The sequence below is a fragment of the Drosophila biarmipes genome, chromosome 2R (genome assembly GCF_025231255.1).
Source record: "Drosophila biarmipes strain raj3 chromosome 2R, RU_DBia_V1.1, whole genome shotgun sequence".
Taxonomy (NCBI): Eukaryota; Metazoa; Arthropoda; class Insecta; order Diptera; family Drosophilidae; genus Drosophila; species Drosophila biarmipes.
Window position 1 is genome coordinate 12,239,432 of NC_066615.1, and position 17,495 is coordinate 12,256,926.

The following is a 17,495-nucleotide window of genomic DNA, read 5'->3' on the forward strand; positions in this document are numbered from 1 at the left end:
TAAGATTCATGACCATGCCATCCACCTTCCAATTTGTTGAAATTAAATTTGGAGAATCCCACATTCAGTAAGAGTAACCATCTGCAGAAATCATGAGAGCGGGTGGCCCTGTTTTCCAGCCAAAAAACAACAGAGTCAACAGAGAGGCACGGCTCCCAGTTCCTGGCTGCGTCCATTCAGGTACTCTGGTATTCCGGTTTTTGTTGTTCTGGCCAAGAGGCAAAGTCCGGGGAGTCGTCATTATATATTTGTTGTCACTTGAAAAATATTTGTGCTTTGCGCTTGATTTATGCTTTAGTCGTGGTGGGAAATGTAGGGAAAATGGGGGTGATACGGTTGCAAATGGCAAACAATGTTGGAGCTGTGAGCGTGGAAATGGCGGATGGTCCGGGAGTCAAGCTGAAAACTGTGAACTCTGTGAAAACTGGACTCTTGCGGTCGGGATATGCAAATGCTGGACGGGGCAAAAAGTTAATAGAATCGGCTGCCAGGACCACAGGGCCCTCCAATGCAGGTGTAGCTATCCGGCCATCTAACTATATTCCCCATTGACTGCGGCTCAGATATGACCGGATGGGCGGTGGGGAAGCGGCAAAGTGGAGATAGCAGGGATAGTAGGGATGCTTTTCCTGTCCCGTTGTCACTGGCAGTCGAATGTTTGCATAACGCAACAAAGGCCAAAACAAAAGCTGCCACAAAAAGGGTTCAACATAAATATTTTCACCCGGAACGAGTCAAGGGAAGAAAAAAAGAAAATCGCATTGATGCCAAGCACGCACATACACACAAAAGGCAAAAAGGGAAAAGGTTTCGGCTCTGTTCAGTGCCGAATTAACAATTCAATTTAAACGGACTGGGGGAAAACCGCTTGACATCTATTTTCCAGCGTGGAAATGGAGGTGGAAAGTGGGCGTACTTTGACACAGAACCGAAGAACCGAAGAACTGAACTGAACTGGGACGGGTTCAAAGGTTGACGCACACACTTGGCAATGACAATCGTTTGTTTTGCTGTCAATTGTTGCTGTCATTCCCAGCGCTGTCGCTTCTGCTTCTGCTTTTGCTTTTTCTGTTGACTTTGGACACACAATTTAATAAAGGCTTAAAGTTTAAGTTTGCAAGGGCAGCGAGACGAGAAAAGTAAAATGAATGTGCGGAATATATTCTTATATATGAAGGGATAACTGGCGGGGGGCGAGCTCAAAACTTTTGCCATTTGCCAGGCCAAAACTTTACCGTCAATAGTTGTGTTCTTGCTGTTGTCGCAGGTGGTCTGTGTCCCGCCCACCGGCCACGCCCACGTTGCGTGCAGCGAAACTCTTTGACATTGTCATAGTCCGTCCTTTTCGGCGGCGGAGTTCCATGTCCTTGCCGAGCGTGTCCTGCCCCAAAGTCGCCAAGGTTCCCTGGGGCCGGGGAAAGCTTTATTAAATTTTCGCTAGCTTATAATTCAAACTGTAAGCAGACAGCGCAAATAAAAGGGAAATACGGGGCGTGGCCGACAAGGGCGGGGAGTTTCAGGGGCTGTCTGTTGGCCAGGACATAGTTACCTTTATCCTGGTTAATGCTTATTCCATGGCGTCTTTGCTAAGTACACAGAGAGAGGCAGCAACACAAAACTCGTTTTATCGTGAATTTTCCATTAAATAATTTACATTGAGAAAGAGAAATGAACAATGTTATTAAAATCGTTTTTCCATAAAAATATATATTATTTGCAGTTTTTATTAAGCGAAAAATAAATATATGACGCTTTAGTCGAGTTCATTAACTATCAGATACCCATTACTCAGCTTACCAACAGTGAAATAAGATACATTGTACATGTTAAGATACAAGCTTGAATCAAATTCCATTGCATATCTTTTGGCGTGGCATCAATAGGCGCCACCTAGCGTACGGCTGCCGCACTAATACCGAACTGCTCACCATTTAAGACCTTTTTCACTATTTACTCATAACTTTGCTTATAAAATGGCGATTGCTATGATTATTGGAATTTAAATACGTGTTTATTAAAAAAAATCTATTTCAATTTAAACAATTGGTACTAGACAGTTTTTAGCGTAATGGCAATACTTTCCTTTCATATTTTTTTACCAATAAAATTTTTCCTATCTATTTTTCTCTCAGTGACGAGTGCTCTTTTTGGTTTTGGACGTCTGGTTCCCCGTGGCGCCGACGTCACCATCATTTTGTTTGCGTATTTAGATTTTAATTTGCGATAGAAACTTCTTAATAGGATTTCACTGTCTCGCTGCTGCTTTCACTTTTTTGCCACGCATTTTCCTGGATTGGGCTTGGATTTTCCACATTTTCCGACTCCCCTGCAGACGCACACACATGCCAACACATGGGGGGACATGGAAAATATTGTTTCGACATTCGCATTAGGTTGTCGGTTGGCGTGAAGCGAACTCCTTTCCGACTGCTAATGAAGCTCGAATTTGGCAACAAACATTTGTGTGCCTACATAAGTGGTGGCGCAGGAAAATGGGAAAACTGATGGGGAGTGGCCGTAAGAGGAGCGTGAGGGCTCTTAGTCGTCCATCCTTGCGGTTTTCTTAATTGTTTGACTTGACTTTCTCCGCACTCTCTCCCATCAGCTTTTCACCTTTATTCCTTCTTTGTCCTCTTGTGGCCAACGCGGTTTTTTGCTGACTCTGCTGTTTATACTCCCAGGTTATCCGTCTCCCTCAGCTTCATCTTCCCTGTTCCCCTCAGCTTTTCCCCGTTTTCCGCATCTGTTGGATGCGTGGGCATCTGCTGAATTATGTAATAAGCGTAATTGGCTTTCCCTGACAGCGAAAGCGCGGGGCTGTGGGGGCCCAGATCATTTCTGTTTTAATTTATTGTGACTTTGATAAGCGGCAAATGCTCGTAAATGACATAAATTACTCGAGACAATGCCTCAAGATGAATCAGTAATTTCCAGCGCCACCACGTGAAAATCATAAATAAATAAATTTATGCTGTCTAGACGAAAGGGAGAGTGAGGGAGGTGGTGAGAGGAGAAAGTGACTGTATCGATTAGATTCATTAGGTAATTGCCTCGTTCGGTCACAACGAATTTGTTGAGAGACCCTCGAAATAAGCGACTCGAAAGGAAATCAATGAAAAACCCAATCAACCGTTTCAGTCCCTTTTCCCTGGACTTGGATCCATGTTGAACACAATTAAATTTCACTTAAGTGACAACGTCAGGGGGTGGGCTATATGGGATATCGGGGCGGGCAGTGATATCGAGAGGAGTGGCCTGGGAAAGTGCGCAACTTGTGGCATACGGCACGTTAAGTATACGACATGTTGGCCGGGCCATAATACTGCGACAGATACTCGGGGTAAACACGATAAACGTTTTAAGTCATCGAATCAGGTTGTTGCTGGGGTAAAAACAAGAATATAAACTATTCCTATAAATTCGCTTAGTTGCAGCTGACAGCCAGACATGTCGGTTGGAGAGGATTTCCCGCCTCCTTCCAACTCCCCACTCGCCGTTCATATTTATAATAACGAGCTGGAGATGCGGGCTTTGGAGCAGGTCCTGCATCCTGACAAGAGACCAGCTGGCAGCTGCTTCCGTCACTCAAGTGTGCTGAATTCGGAGCATGAAAGTGGCTCACAGGTACGTCTGCATCTGCAGCACACGATGATCATTATCCTGAGGAGGAGGATTTTGTTCCGGCCCCCTGGAGTCTGGAGTCAGTCAACCCGAAAGTACCTAACTTTTGTGAGTGTCTAATGTTCATGAAACAGATCCTATTTCCTGCAATGATTAATTTGGATTTGCATTCCTTAATTTGCTAAAATTTCGGAAGTCAGTTGAAAATATTTCCTGTCATTGTTGTTTACTTTACAACTACGTTTTGCAATAATAAGTTGCCTTGCATTTAAAATATAAATAAGTTCCCTTTAAATTTAATTGTAAATAATACATGAGTTTAACTTTACACAAAATTAGGTATTCATTTTACTTTTAGGTAATGAGAAAGTATTATATTTGGTTCTACACAATATACAGTGTACTCCAATTGGTATTCCTTGCAAAGAAAAAATTCTGATGTTCCTACCTGACTTTAAAATGTTCTTAAAAAAGGAAATAGTAATTTTATGTTGAAAATATTTTAAAAAATATATGAAAAAGATATTGAATATGCCAAATTTTACTTTTCTACTCAAAGAAAATCACAAGGGTTTCAAGAACGATTATTCTTAATTCAAGAGCAATGTGCCTTAACATTTCCCTATGTGCATATTATTCATTATTTTACTCGCTTAATTTTTGCGATGCATTTTGTATGCATTTTTTCAGAGTATCTTACTTAGAACAACAAATTTGTTGCTGTCTGCTCTACCCTACAAAAAAAACATTCGGCAACACTGTTGCATGTTGTGTGTTGCACTAAAAGTGTAGTCTACTTTTTAGCCAGCCCTGACGACAGCGGCCAAATCGCGCTTTTGGCCATTACTAATAATGGGCTTGTGATGTGTGAGTGGCTCTCTTCCGCTTTCTCCACGCCTCCCTCCTCCATTTCTCCGGCGGCGGTGAAAGTATGTCAAGATTTACTTCCATCGTTAAAGCAAAGAACAACAACAACAGCGGGGGCAGACCTAAAAAGGAGGCACGAAAGAAATGAAAGAACGTTGTTTGCCGCGTGGAAAGTACACACATAGAAACACACCTACACACGTATGTGTGGTATGTGTGTGGGAGTGTGGGGGCGTGCCGCACGCAAGCGGGCTTCTAAGGGGAATCACCCCGCTCTTCAGCACTAACGACACGTCAGTCAAAGTCAACATACACTTCAATTTCATGTGCGTTGGGGGGATGAGCCAAAAATTTAACACTGTCACTTTTTTTGACAAAACAGAGGCACCAAAAAAAAGAATATGTAGTAAATAAATGCGCTGTCATATGTGTGGGGCACTGCAACAGACTGCGAAAAGTGGGGAGCTTGTTTCCCTTTCCTCGAAACCTCCCCATTTTTTTGCGCTCTTGCATATTTACTTTTCAACTTTGTCACATGCCACAGACATTCTGATTTGCGACCTCTCTCCACCCGCCAAATGGATGTGTCGAACAGCAGCTAACCAAATGTTTTATTTACAGTGCCCCGCTGCGCTATAGTCCTCACATAGTCTCCATCCTTTTCGTCTGAGCTGCAGGTCCTTGTATCCTTTCAAAAGGATATTGCAGCTTGTGGTCAGTTTTATGAAACGAGTTTTAGAGGTTTTCCAAATAAGCTTAATGACGAAAGGTGATGTTACTTAATGGTTTCTGGAAAAAAGTTGCAACATATTTTTCAAATAGGTCAAACAATATTTTTCTTTAATAGATTATATTTTTTATGTGGGCCTTTCCCTTTAAAAAGATCGAAATAGAATATTTTCAAAAGACATTTTTTTAGACATCGGTGCAAGCGGTTTACCTAGAACCAGTTGGGAATTATAACGTCGCAAGGGAAATAAACTTAAAAAACTAATCAAAATCTATTAGAACCTGCTAGAAATACAAGCATGGCGAGTGCAGGGAACTTCAAAAGCTTAGGAAAGCACTGAAAAATATTAAGAACATAAAGATATTTCTCTGAAAGGGTATTCCAAGGCCTGTTCCCTGCAAAGCAGCCCAGCGCTTCTTGTTTTCATTTAGTATTTGCGCATTTCCGCATTGCTGACATGTCAGACATGCCAAGCGGACTGGCACAAACACAACTAAGGAGTGCAACTGCCACGCCCAACTGGAGCTCTGCCCTGGGGTAATTAAAAGTGCCTGCAGCAGCTCCGACTTCCTCCTTTCGCCAGCTCAACTCCTCCGGGCAGTCAAACTGTTCCGCCAGAATAAGCACGCTTTTGTTTTTTGGGCTCCACGAGCTTAATATATATTTCACTTTACGCCACCCATTCTCATCTAGACCATATCAAATAATAATGCCCCAGACTTCGGGGGCCATTAGGTAGACGCAGTGTTTGGGGTACTGAGCTAATTTTCTAGATGCTGGCATCCAGCTGAGCGTTGGCCGGTCCCCAAGTATCCGATGGCTTACAGGCGGCACGTACTCTCTAAAAAGGGGAATGTTTTTAGGGAAACTGGGGGAAAGTCGGTGCAGGGGGTGCAACTCACCTGCCTCAAGCTGCCAGCCTGGCGACGCTTTTTATAGATGGCATAGAGGGCCCAGCCGGGCAGCTGAATCAGGCCCAAGGCGGCCAAAAAACAACCGAAAACTGCAAGGATATGGCTCCTTTAATATCAGATACAAGGAGTAGCATCTGTGCCCTTACCGTGAGCCAGGGTGGGATAACCCACGCCCTTGTACTGCAGAGCGGACATGTCCAACAGCATGTAGATGAGCACGGCGGTCATCAAACCAGGAGTGATAAATCTCCAGCACAGACGCCAATACCAACCGGTCTCAATGCCCATCATGAACTTGATGTCCTCGCAAAAGCGATTGACTCCTTAAAGTTTATAAACAAAATTTGATAATAGCTTATTGTACCCAAGGAAAAGTTGGGAACTTAAGCTTAGATACAGATATGTATCTATAAACCAACCGTAAATCCAGGCAACAGCCACCAGCTCGCCGATGGCCAGGATCAAGGCGGTGAAGGACACGCCATAGAAGTCCACTAGGTTCAGGATAAACTGACCGCCCGGGGTCATGTAAACAGTGCTCACGGAGAAGCCCAGAAAGGCCAGTCCGCTGGCCAGTTTCCAAATGGACGGCGAGCGTGGTCCAAAGTGATCCCGGATGACGCGCAGGATGCAGGATCCCATGCCCACGGTGCTGCCAATGCCTAGGACGAAGAGCATGAGGAAGAAAAGGACCGCGAACATCTTTAGGTAGTTGTGCTTTAGGGCGCCCAGGGCGCTGGTCCTTTGCGATACCTTACCTGTGGCACATACTCGAACTTGGCTATGGCCTCCGGGTACGAGATGAAGGCCAAGCCGGCGCCGCCCTTCACCACGCTGCCAATATCCGAGTTTCCGGTCTCGCGGGCCAGATTGCCCAGGATCCCAAAGGTAATGCAGCCGGCGATTATGGAGGAACAGGAGTCCATGGTGGTGATTATGACAATGTCACTGGGGGAGAGTTTTTTGTTCGGTTGTTATTGCTTTGAGCAGTTCATGGCTGGAGAATACTGAGTTTTTGGCCTTTAAAAGCTTAAACAAATCTTTGGAAGCAGCTTAAGATAGCTTCAAAAACGTTGAAGGGCTTAATAGCATTTAACTAATTCATTAAATCATATTTTGGGTGACATAACTTGTTTAAAAGAACTCAAGTTAGTTATTTTAAAATCAAGCAAGGTCATAAATCTTTAAGTCACTTTACAAATATTTTTGGTCAGGGTGCTTTAGCAAAATCTGGTTCCAAGAGATTAAGCCCAATTCACTTACTTGTAGACATTGCGATTGAAGTTGTTGTAGCTGGCATAGGTGATCAGAGTGCCAAAGCAGATGGCCAGGGAGAAGAAGACCTGGGTGACGGCTGCATACCAGACGAGTGGGTTCAGCAGCTCCCGCCACTGGGGCTTGAAGAAGTATATGATGCCATCGAGGGCTCCTGGCAGGGTGACGGCTCTCAGCAGCAGGATGAGCAGCACCACGTAGGGAAACACTCCCAAAAAATAGGCCGCCTTGCCACTGCTCTTGATGCCGCGGATGAGGACTAGACCTATGATCAGCCAGGCCACTGCCAGACAGGCGACCAACTGCCAGTTGGGCAGACCCAGGCCGTTGTCTATATTGGGCACCTCGTGGAGGATCTCGCGTCTTAGAGGGGTGAGAGAAAGGGGATTAAATAAGTCCTGAATACCAAGAAAAATTCTTATTACCTATCACTAAATCAAGTTTACTGTCTTTAAAGGAACACTGAGTGTCTGAGATCTGCATATGTAAATTTAAAATGATCCAGAGCCGTTTGAGGTTCTTATTATTTTAGTTTCCAAAACAGGGACTAAGAAAATAACATTCAGGTGTCAAATTAATATAAGACTTAAAACTATATCATTACACTCAAATCTAAATTTACACCGTCAACGATATAAGTTTTCCTGGTAAACCGCATGGCTTATGCTAATTAGTGTTTATTTCTGTCATTATTTTAATGAATTAATGACCTCCGAAAAGTTTTCCGCGCTTAGAGATACTCACTCAAAGTACAGCTGGGCCGGTGACATTTTTCCGCTGCTATTCTGGGCACTGCCGTCGTGGCAATCGCTGCCCCAGCTCTCCCAGCAGCGGCTCCACGGCAACTCGGAGCCAAAGGATGCCACCAGAAACCTCAGCGTCAGGGCCATAATGCTGGAGTAGTACGTAATGGAGGCGGCCGTGGCCAGGACCTGGCCCACCGCCACGCCCTTGAGCAGGGGCGCCATATCGAAGGCCTTGACCACGCCGCGACCCGTGAACTGGCCCAGGGAAATCTCCAGATAGTACACGGGCCGTCCAATTACCAAAAGGGCAATCAGATACGGAATCACAAAGGTTCCGCCGCCGTTTTGAAAGGCAATGTATGGGAAACGCCAGATATTCCCCAAGCCCACGGATAGGGAAATGCAGGAGAACAGGAACTCCAGCCCGTTGCCCCACTGCTCCGCCGGCTTTTCCGACTTTTCCGACTTAGTGGAAATCTCTAGGTTCGCCATTCCCAGAACCGAGCACTTTGAGGTGGCGCGCTTAACTAACCGCAATCGAGATACTCGGACGCCTTGAGACTTACAAGCGCAGACGGCCAGACTGTCGAGCTTCTCGGATTCTCGGATTGAATGTCAGCCCCGCGCCACAAATTCTGTGCGGTTGATTATCCAGTTCGGGGCAGTCTGGGGCTGTAATCTCGTCAGAAATAGCGCGGAACGCATCGTGAAATCACTCTTAATTGGCACTAATAAAAGGTGCTAAGTGGGATGCAGATGCCAGATATAGCATCCAAGTCGTAGTCAAAAACAGAGGAGCTTTGTGTACAGATCCATTAGAGAGATCATGTTTATTGGCCGTCCTGAGCAAGAGCGAGGCATGAAGCTTGAACCAACATAAGCAACGTAAATTGAGCCAAACTGTGAGATTTGAGCAACCTGCGACAAATGGCGAAATGCGGAAAACATTCGTGTTAATCTAGCAATACTGCAGCTCGCCTTGATTATATTTAATTAAATAAAGAGCACGAGTTTATGGGCATTCCAAAGATCAAGTTTTCAATCATAACTTTATCGTAGTTCCTTCAAAAAGTAATTTCACAACTTAAACATATTTCAGGAAGCCATCAAAAAGAGTCTATGAAATTTCTTTAAAAGCACTATATTACCACTAGTATCTTTCCAGCTTTGCATCTGTCTGACAGCTCTGGAAAGTTTTTAATAATTTTCAAGAGTTTTCTAATTAACATCCCTGGCAGGCTGCAACTTAAGTTGGCAAAAGCAGGAAGAGGGCCAAGAAAACGAAGGCGAATGCTTGGCTAGAAAGGAAGGGGAATGCTGCAGATAGTTGGTTAAATGCCACTGAGCCGGTTGAGTGTGCCATTACGGTGACAATTTTAAATGGGTTTTTAACAACTTTCGCAGATTTATGGCAATTAAAAGCCTTTGATAATGCTGATTTCCTCCGGCTGCTCGCCTGCGTGGGCACTGCAATCCCCGGTAATTGACTCTAATGCACACGAATGCCCTTTTAACATTACTCATTCGTTTTCAATGGCTTTTCACAAGAATGAGGGTGTTCCTTTAATGCGGCTTATGTTATTTAAATGAGATTTACTTAAGGGCATTATTTTATTTTTAAGTGATTATTGATTTAATTGATGAAAAGCCAGTGCAAAGGACGCAAGTGTACGAACAAAGACGAGAAATCTGCAGAAGGGTGCTCGAAAGAACGCGAATTCTTTAGAATGGGGCTGTTTTTTTGTAAAAGTAAGTAAAGTTTTAATAATGAAAGCCTTAAATAATTGTTATTAAGGCATATTTATGGTATATATATACATATATAGATAGAAATTAATAGTTTTATTATTATTTATTATACCTTAGCTCTAGTTTTAGAAATGGATAACTGCATTTCCTCGTTTTGGAGTGTTTCCTTGTTGAGTTGATTGTTATACGAGTACGACTGGTTGCACTTGCTTTTATAGTTTTCATACCGCAAATTATCGCACATAAATAGCCATTAGTTGGGCGGAAGGCTAAAGGGGTGTATAATTTCTGGTTCTCTCTCCTGGTGTTGGGTTAATTAAAGTGCAGTGCATTAGCTTGTTGTGAAGAGTGTTGTGGAGCGGGAAATGCTGTTGTTGTCGGTGGAAAAGCGGGCCAAGAGGGTGAGCTAACTAACTTTAATTGCAGCTGTAAAATGTTGTTACTTGCGCACGCAGATTTCGAACGAGCAGCAACAATGGCAGCGAAATGAGGCAAATAAATTGGGGGGAAAACTTTTTCTCGATGCCACAACCAGGGACGCATGTGTGTACGTGAGGGTCGATAGAACGAGCGAAGCCCGCAGCTCGTTTGCAGGCCCATTAACAAGCAAAAAATGAGCGCTGCAATTAGTTTTCCCTTTCTTGTTCGGCTGCCAACCCAGCCCACTCGGTTTCCGTTGCCATTCTCTTGTTTCGGCTTTCACCTAACAAGTTTACTTTTAAAATTGATTTCAACAGACTTTGTAACAACTTCCGCTTCCGCTTCACCTGCCTACGTATTGGTAACTCGCCCACACTCACACATGTGCGCTGTGCCCTCTTTAAGTTTCGCCATTTGCCATCCAATCAACTTTTGGCCCAGCCTGTCAAATGCCACGTTTTTTGCCACTGCTCTCTACATCCTCTCCCCTATTTTTTGCTACAATTTCATTGAGTTCACATTTAATTTGAAATTAATTTTTAATCAACTTCAATTGAATTAAAATGCGTTGACTGCGACAGCTCGCCAAAACGAAGCTGGTACCTTGAAATGCACCACAAAAATGGATGCCCTGCGGTGGTCGAGCTGTAAATAAATTAGCCTCATTTATTATTGAATCGAAAATGCGTTAATATTAATTATAAATTACATTTCGCTCATTCCGTTTTCGTTGCAGGTGCGTCGCCCAAGCGGAAATTAACTTTCGGTGAGTAGAGAAACTACAGAAATAAGTTCCCCAGGCAATGTGTTTTACTGGCTTATGAATGGAGTACGTGTTACTGGGCAAAAGGGTGCTTCATCGCGTACTCAGTCCTGTTACAGAGAAAAAAGATAAGATGTGCATAGGCTTAAAATATATCTCTTACCGATAGCCAATAAAACATTTTAAGTCTGAACTACTATAAATAAAGTTATTATGAAGCTATTTAATACTATAATAAAAAAAATATTGCTTTGAGATATAGATCGATAGTTTTATCACCATCAATATTATCGATAATTTGGTGTATTGTTTCAAATCCGAAAACAATATACGAAAAATGAGAAAAGCTTAGGAAAACAACAATGTATTTTATTAATGTAAGCCTAGTGCTTGATTCTTACTTCCTAATGAAAATAAATGTACTGCAATATAATAATATAATAATCGATACTATCGATAGTTTACCCTTAGTGTGTCGATAGACTATCGATTGATTTATTAACTTTAAATGTATTTTTACCCAGATTTGCGACATTTAAAACCCTCCCCTATGGATTGAATTACTTGCTTTCAGTCGCAATTATTTCACGCAGTGTCTAACTTGAATTTAAAGGGTTTTAGGGCCAGCAATCAGTTCAGCTGCTGCTGCGGCTCCCCTTGTTATTTGTTTCGCTTAGCGCGTGCCTCAATTATGGCCGAGGTAACATCCACTCGAATGCACCGCGCAGTGCCACCGGAGGAGCAATGGTAACATCAATGGCAACTTAGTTGCCCCGTCCAAGTGTCAGGGGATGAAGAGGAGGGAATCTGCAGGGGGAGACCAGGTGGAAACTCCGGCCAAGTGTTTAACCCAGTTCGCAGTTTGGCGCACTGCTCCTGTGATCCAGCTTTAGTGGCCGCCTTTGTTGCCATTGTTGTCGATTGCCGCTGCTCTCGGTGTGTTTCGTTGTTTGCCGCTTGTTTGCTGCTCTTGCACTGGCGGCACGTAATTGTTGCAGTGCTTGCAGTGTTGTTATTGCGCCCTGGCTGCTGCAAAAGTTATTAAAATGGAAAATGGAAAAGGCAAAAGCGAATCGATTATGCCGGATGCAGCAGCAGCGCGGCGAACTCTCACAATTGCTCCAACTTTGCTATACAAAAACTTTTATTTCGGCACCAAAAGAAATTCGGGGGAAAAATGGGAAGTGGAGGAGAAACTTTAAATTGACATCGAATGGCAAAACCGAAAGCTGCTGTGGCAATACCTAACAAAAGTGAAAAGTTGTGGAAAGTTTTCCCTTCCGAAGAATGATAAGCCAGCCCGTTTTGATCCCCCCAATCTCAAATTCCTCTCTAGAAGTCACGCACGCTTTTCGATTAAGAGCAGGGAGCAGTAGACAAAAGTCCGAGAAAAACGGACCACGGGGCGTATGAGTAACAAGCTTTTTTCTTTATTACACCCATTAAAAGGCTGTACTAGATTCGTCAGATATTATGTAACAGGTAGAAGGCAGAGTTTCCGACCACATAAAGTATCATTATCACTAGTCGAGTCGGTCTAGCCATGTCCGTCTGTCCGTATGATTGTCTGTCCGTATGAACTAGAAAGTTGTGAGTGGGCACGCAGATTCTAGAGATTCTTCCGCAGCGGACGTATTATTGCAGCACGGTGCCACTCTAATGCCCATGGAGCTAAAATCTGGCGAACACATTTTTTAGGATTGTCTTTCAGCGTAAATTAAAATGGATTTTGTTGATTAAAACGTATTTAAATGCTAAGAATCGAAATAATCGCATTGCTATTTTACAAGTTATGAGTCAGGAAATAGTACCGATCCCGTCCGCTAGGTGCCGTGGCGCTGCCATATGCCCTGTAGTTGTATTTTACTTGAAATTTGAAACAGAGTAATAAGTATCTGATAGTCGCGTCACTCGACTATAGCGTTTCATTCTGATTTTTCTGTATGCATGGCCAGCAATGTCTATGGCTTTGCTGGTAATGCGAGTTTAACAACTGAATTGTTGACTGACATTTAAATTTGCCAACACAATTTGCATTTCTTTCGTTCAACTCGCCGCCTCTTTGGCCTGTCACTCGTCTCAGGGCTTTGTGTATGTGGAATTTATGCAAATAATAAGCATTTCCTTTCTGGTGTCTCCATTACTTGCTTGCCACGTCTAATTTCGAGTAACTTTTCGGGGCTACCAACCACCCCATGTTCGTGTTTGAGTTGGCAAACAAATTTCAATTGCAAGTTGGGGGCATTTCTTTTCCTTTTCTTTGACTTTGGTGTAATTTAATGTGGCATTTCGCTTGCACTTTGGCTTTGGTATTTGGCCACATGTTCTCGTATCCTGCAGTCGTTGCAATTAAATATGAAAAGTAATTTTCATTGTTAGCCAGGGAAAAAGTGGCACAGAGCTCACAGAACTGGAAATCCATTCGTTTTCGACTTATCTGCAGCCCGCTGTTGACAGCCAACGAGAAAATTTCTGGGAAAAAGCACGAGAAAAAGCTATTTGCATGCCAAGAAATAATTTTATAGCTCTTTTTCGGTAGAAATTGCTGCATTCGGGGGAAAATGTCTTTGGCAGCTGGTGGAACGTACTTAAATTCAACTTGACATCCACCGGATTTGGAATATTCCGCCCTCAACAAGTGTCGCTTTAGTGAATCTCGTCCGGCTTTCCCCGGCCAAAGCGTTTTCTGCAGCGTAATTGGGAGTGAAAATCTTTTGGCTTGCCCACCCGGCGTATGCGCAATCTCATTGTCAATCGGCTGGGACGTGGCACACTTGGAAAAAAAAGTGGTGCTTGGCTCGTCCCGAACACAGCCTGCGCATTGCCTTAATAATAATTATTTTTCGCCAGCCTGGCATTTTGCCCAACTGTATTGTAAGCCAAGAGGGCCAATAAAGCCTCTCGTGGCTCTGACAGCCGACAACTGACACTTGAGGCGCCCCGTTAACGTCGTTTACCATATTTGCGCTTTAAAAGCTTTATTTATTTGGCCAAAAGGAGCAAATTTGCTGCCGCTGTCAGCTGCGCCACTCTACTTTGATATTGTCAAACTGTGAGTAGCACGCCCAAAGTGTTAGCCGGCTACAATCTCCTTGTCATAAGCCAAATGGGTTATGGATGTGTGGAGTGTGTGCGGCGTTGTTCCGGCTTTGGCTGAGGCCGCAGTGCCTTACTAAGTGGCTTTTTATCAAATGTCCTTAGTGTCCTTGCACGTACATTTGTTTGGCCTTTGAGCCATCGGAAGCGCTGGGAACGTGGTCAGCGGTGGTGGTGGCACTTAGGCATTGGAGGGCCTAAAATAACAATGATTAAATGTAATTTTAGGAAGTCCAACGCCCCCTCCTCTTCGGGCACCCTCGGTGTCCCATCCCTCGGGTGTCCGGCTCTCAAGTTTAATTACAATTGGGTTTGTTTTTTCCCGAGTTTCCCGGGCTGCCGGCGGGTCGGTCGGATGCGTAGGAGTTGGCCAATTTTCGGGGCCCCTGTGTGCCACCCGGAAGCGTGAAAAGTGCCGCTGGAACTTCACCGACAACATGTTCGGCAACAGCGTCGAAAATGAAGTTGTTTTGGAGTTTGTCCGCTCGGCGCGTCGCTCGCCTTGTTTGCCCTCTGTCTCAACTTGTCACGAACAAAAGCGCGGCCAGGACCTCCTCCTAAAAGAGTGCGCACTGAGAGAAAAACGTGTGCAGGGGTGTTGCTTTAAGACAAATATCACACTAATTTCCATCCATAAGCTCGGGTCTTTTCTTAAGATTGTAGCTACTAGAAGTTTAGTATTGTAAATTGGATAATTATAGATGATTTTATAATCGTATTTTTACAACAAAATACAAAGCAAAAAACAACTTTTTACACTAACAATATTTAAAATTAGCATTTTAAAATTAATTTAATAATATACTCTTTACACTAATAATGTTTAAATTTTTCATTTAAAAATTTTTTGATTAATTAAGTTAATAATTACATGAAAAATGTTAAAAAATGTCCGGATATAATACAGATTGCTTAGGTATAAAGATATAATAACTGGGGCACCACTTACGGTATCTTAATAAGTTCTTAAATAAATTATTTCTGGTTTTTTGGGAGTGGCAAACTTTTGTTCAATCCAAACTTAGAGTGAATTCTTGAGATCTTAGAGACTGACGGAATTGGCTATATTGACTTGGCTAGTCCCCATACTTCGGTTATTTAGTCGTGCTAAGGTAAAAATATGTTTGATACTATTACAGATTTCTTTTCAAAAATTGTAATTAATAATTTTTTAATTTACAGGAATGGTTACCATAATCGTATCGGTACAAACGAACCGGTATAGAGGCCACACAGCATTTAACTTTAGTTATTTTACCGGTTCCTATTCCCCGTATTGAATCGGTTGCTTTCAGTAATCTGCTTGCCTCTGGTTTTGTTTTTTCCCCTGGACCTATTAAATACTTTTCAACGAACACAATACCCTTTTCAAATTTGATAGAGCCGCGTGTCATTATGAAAAGTTGTATGATTAAATTGTGATTAAATTTTTTGTCCCTGTGCATATGTGAGTTGGTGTGTGCTTGAAGTGCGGTGCCCTCTGATGTTGCTGCCGTGCATTGTCAACAGAGGCAGCAACACCACTTGATTCGATGCACAAACAGGGGTCGTCCTTCCCACGACCCCGCCCGCCCAACTCCCCCACCCCTGCGCTTTCCATCAAGCGTAATTACACGCCATGTCTGCTCCATTCAGGCGCCGCCTACCCACCCACCAGCCGCCCACTGCTGTTTGATGTGCGTGTTTTATTTCGAGTGCCATTTGTTTTAATTAAAATTATTTAAAGCGTTTTCAGCTTGAAGAGCTTCGACATGCCGACACAACCAGGAATTTAAGTTTTTCACCCTCCACATTTTTGGTTTGGACGAGGCAGATATCGTATGGCAAGCCGCAAGTTACAGCATCGGGTTTTGAGAAACGCCTGCTTTGGCCGTAATACGAGATAGGGTTTTGCAATTTATCCAATTAGTTCGTGACCCCGGGGAAAATGCTTTAATTGCCACGCCACATGAATGTCAGTGGCTGAGCTGTGTAGTTATGAACACAAGCTGGGGAAATAAAAAAGCCCTTGATTGCAATGGATTACTTTCAACTTTCGGTGCAAAAGGGTAGGTTTGAAGCAATATAACATTTTGGAAAGAAAATCCCTTTTAAGCCAACGAAATCTAACAACGAATGTTTTCAGAAGGCTGAAACAAAGCAATAAAAAGTGAGACAACTGTTGGTATTTTCAATATGTTTATTAATTATTAAATACTTGTTGTCACGAGCAATATCTGTGCCTTTCTTGGTAAACATAACGCTTGTATCTTTTTCACCAGGTACTAAGCGGTCCTATATTTTCGTATGCCAAACATATTGTGTGCTCTTTATCCGATTTCATGCTCAAATAGAAGACAACATATTATTTATGGCCTTTGTTTGCTTGCGACTCTTTTGCATGCTGCCCTGCAGCTGAACTTTATTGTCCACCTAAATTTCGTTATGCTGATTTGTTTGCCAACGAATCGCTTTTTGTTTGTGTTTCCTGTGCCTTTTTTTGTATTTTGTGCGGTAAACACAGGCGCCCGCACCTACACTCCCACAATCTATGGCCAGCAAACGCAGCTATAAGATACACTTAACAACGGCTCCTCGGCCATTTTGTTTGTGTTACTGCCATTTTTTGTGGTGTTTGTGCGTTTGTTTGTTTGTTTGTTTGTGTGCATAAATGAGAAAAACCAACGTGGCAACCATAAAACACAGATACAGGCACGGACACATAGAGACGTTCCCATGTTTGCACAATAAAATTTCAACAATATACGCGACAGGGTCTTTGTACTTGAGTAAATTGGATCTGTGCAGCGGGCCGTGAGCGGGGGTGCTGGCGGGATGTTAAAATTAAATAAATATTTGCCTTTAAGCCCGCCGCCGCGGCTTACAAACCGAAACAAGACACCCACACAGCGGTATTTAAAGCAGCCAACCACAACAGCAGAAGTGGAAAACAGAGACCTGAAAACCGGGCCGAAACAAAAGTCTCGAGTCTCAGAAATCTTTGCGAAAGTATTTCCACTTGGCAAAATAAGAGGCGCTGGCAATGGGGCACCAAAGGGTTCATTCAAGAGCTATATAAGTCTGAATCTGGGGTCTTAACGGCGACAGCTGTCCCCTGGCTGAATTTCAGCTCATTATTTAATTGCCGAGCTTATTTCGTACCAATAAAAAATACTTCTGCGGTCGCAGTTAAACCAGATATTGGCAGCGTGCTGAAAAGGCTTCTAAATTAATGACCAGGATTATATGGCTTTGGCGAGTGGAATAAATATTTAATGACTGCAATATGGCCCTCGGCCACTCTCTAAAACAATTAATTATTTAATTACGGGTAC

At 43.2% G+C, this 17,495-nt stretch overlaps 2 protein-coding genes across 7 annotated transcripts in view; one reads left to right on the top strand and one right to left on the bottom strand.

The window, feature by feature from the left end:
• Positions 1-17,495, top strand: part of LOC108030328 (uncharacterized) — a 42,714-nt gene that overhangs the window by 5,606 nt on the left and 19,613 nt on the right. For 3 of the 5 annotated variants that reach the window (XM_044092526.2, XM_044092529.2, XM_050887095.1), the window contains one exon: positions 11,059-11,088. The gene's annotated coding sequence lies outside the window, so the exon portion shown is untranslated. Of the gene's footprint in view, positions 1-3,428; positions 3,475-3,712; positions 3,730-11,058; positions 11,089-17,495 lie in introns of those variants that run through there. The other 2 variants (XM_050887096.1, XR_007763914.1) reach the window with 2 other exon arrangements.
• On the bottom strand, positions 5,848-9,195 carry LOC108030275 (sodium-dependent nutrient amino acid transporter 1). Of its 2 annotated transcripts, XM_017103101.3 has the most exons (7): positions 8,152-9,195; positions 7,396-7,770; positions 6,891-7,080; positions 6,552-6,834; positions 6,279-6,455; positions 6,121-6,221; positions 5,848-6,059 (listed from the first exon to the last, which is right to left on the bottom strand). In XM_017103101.3, exons 1-7 carry the CDS (start codon positions 8,643-8,645, stop codon positions 5,988-5,990), a joined length of 1,692 nt encoding a protein of 563 aa, XP_016958590.1. In that variant the 5' UTR covers positions 8,646-9,195; the 3' UTR covers positions 5,848-5,987. The 2 variants fall into 2 exon arrangements, 1 of the variants encoding a protein (XP_016958590.1); XR_007763915.1 differs by lacking the exons at positions 5,848-6,059; positions 6,121-6,221 and having other exon boundaries at positions 6,310-6,455; positions 6,552-6,794; positions 8,152-9,071.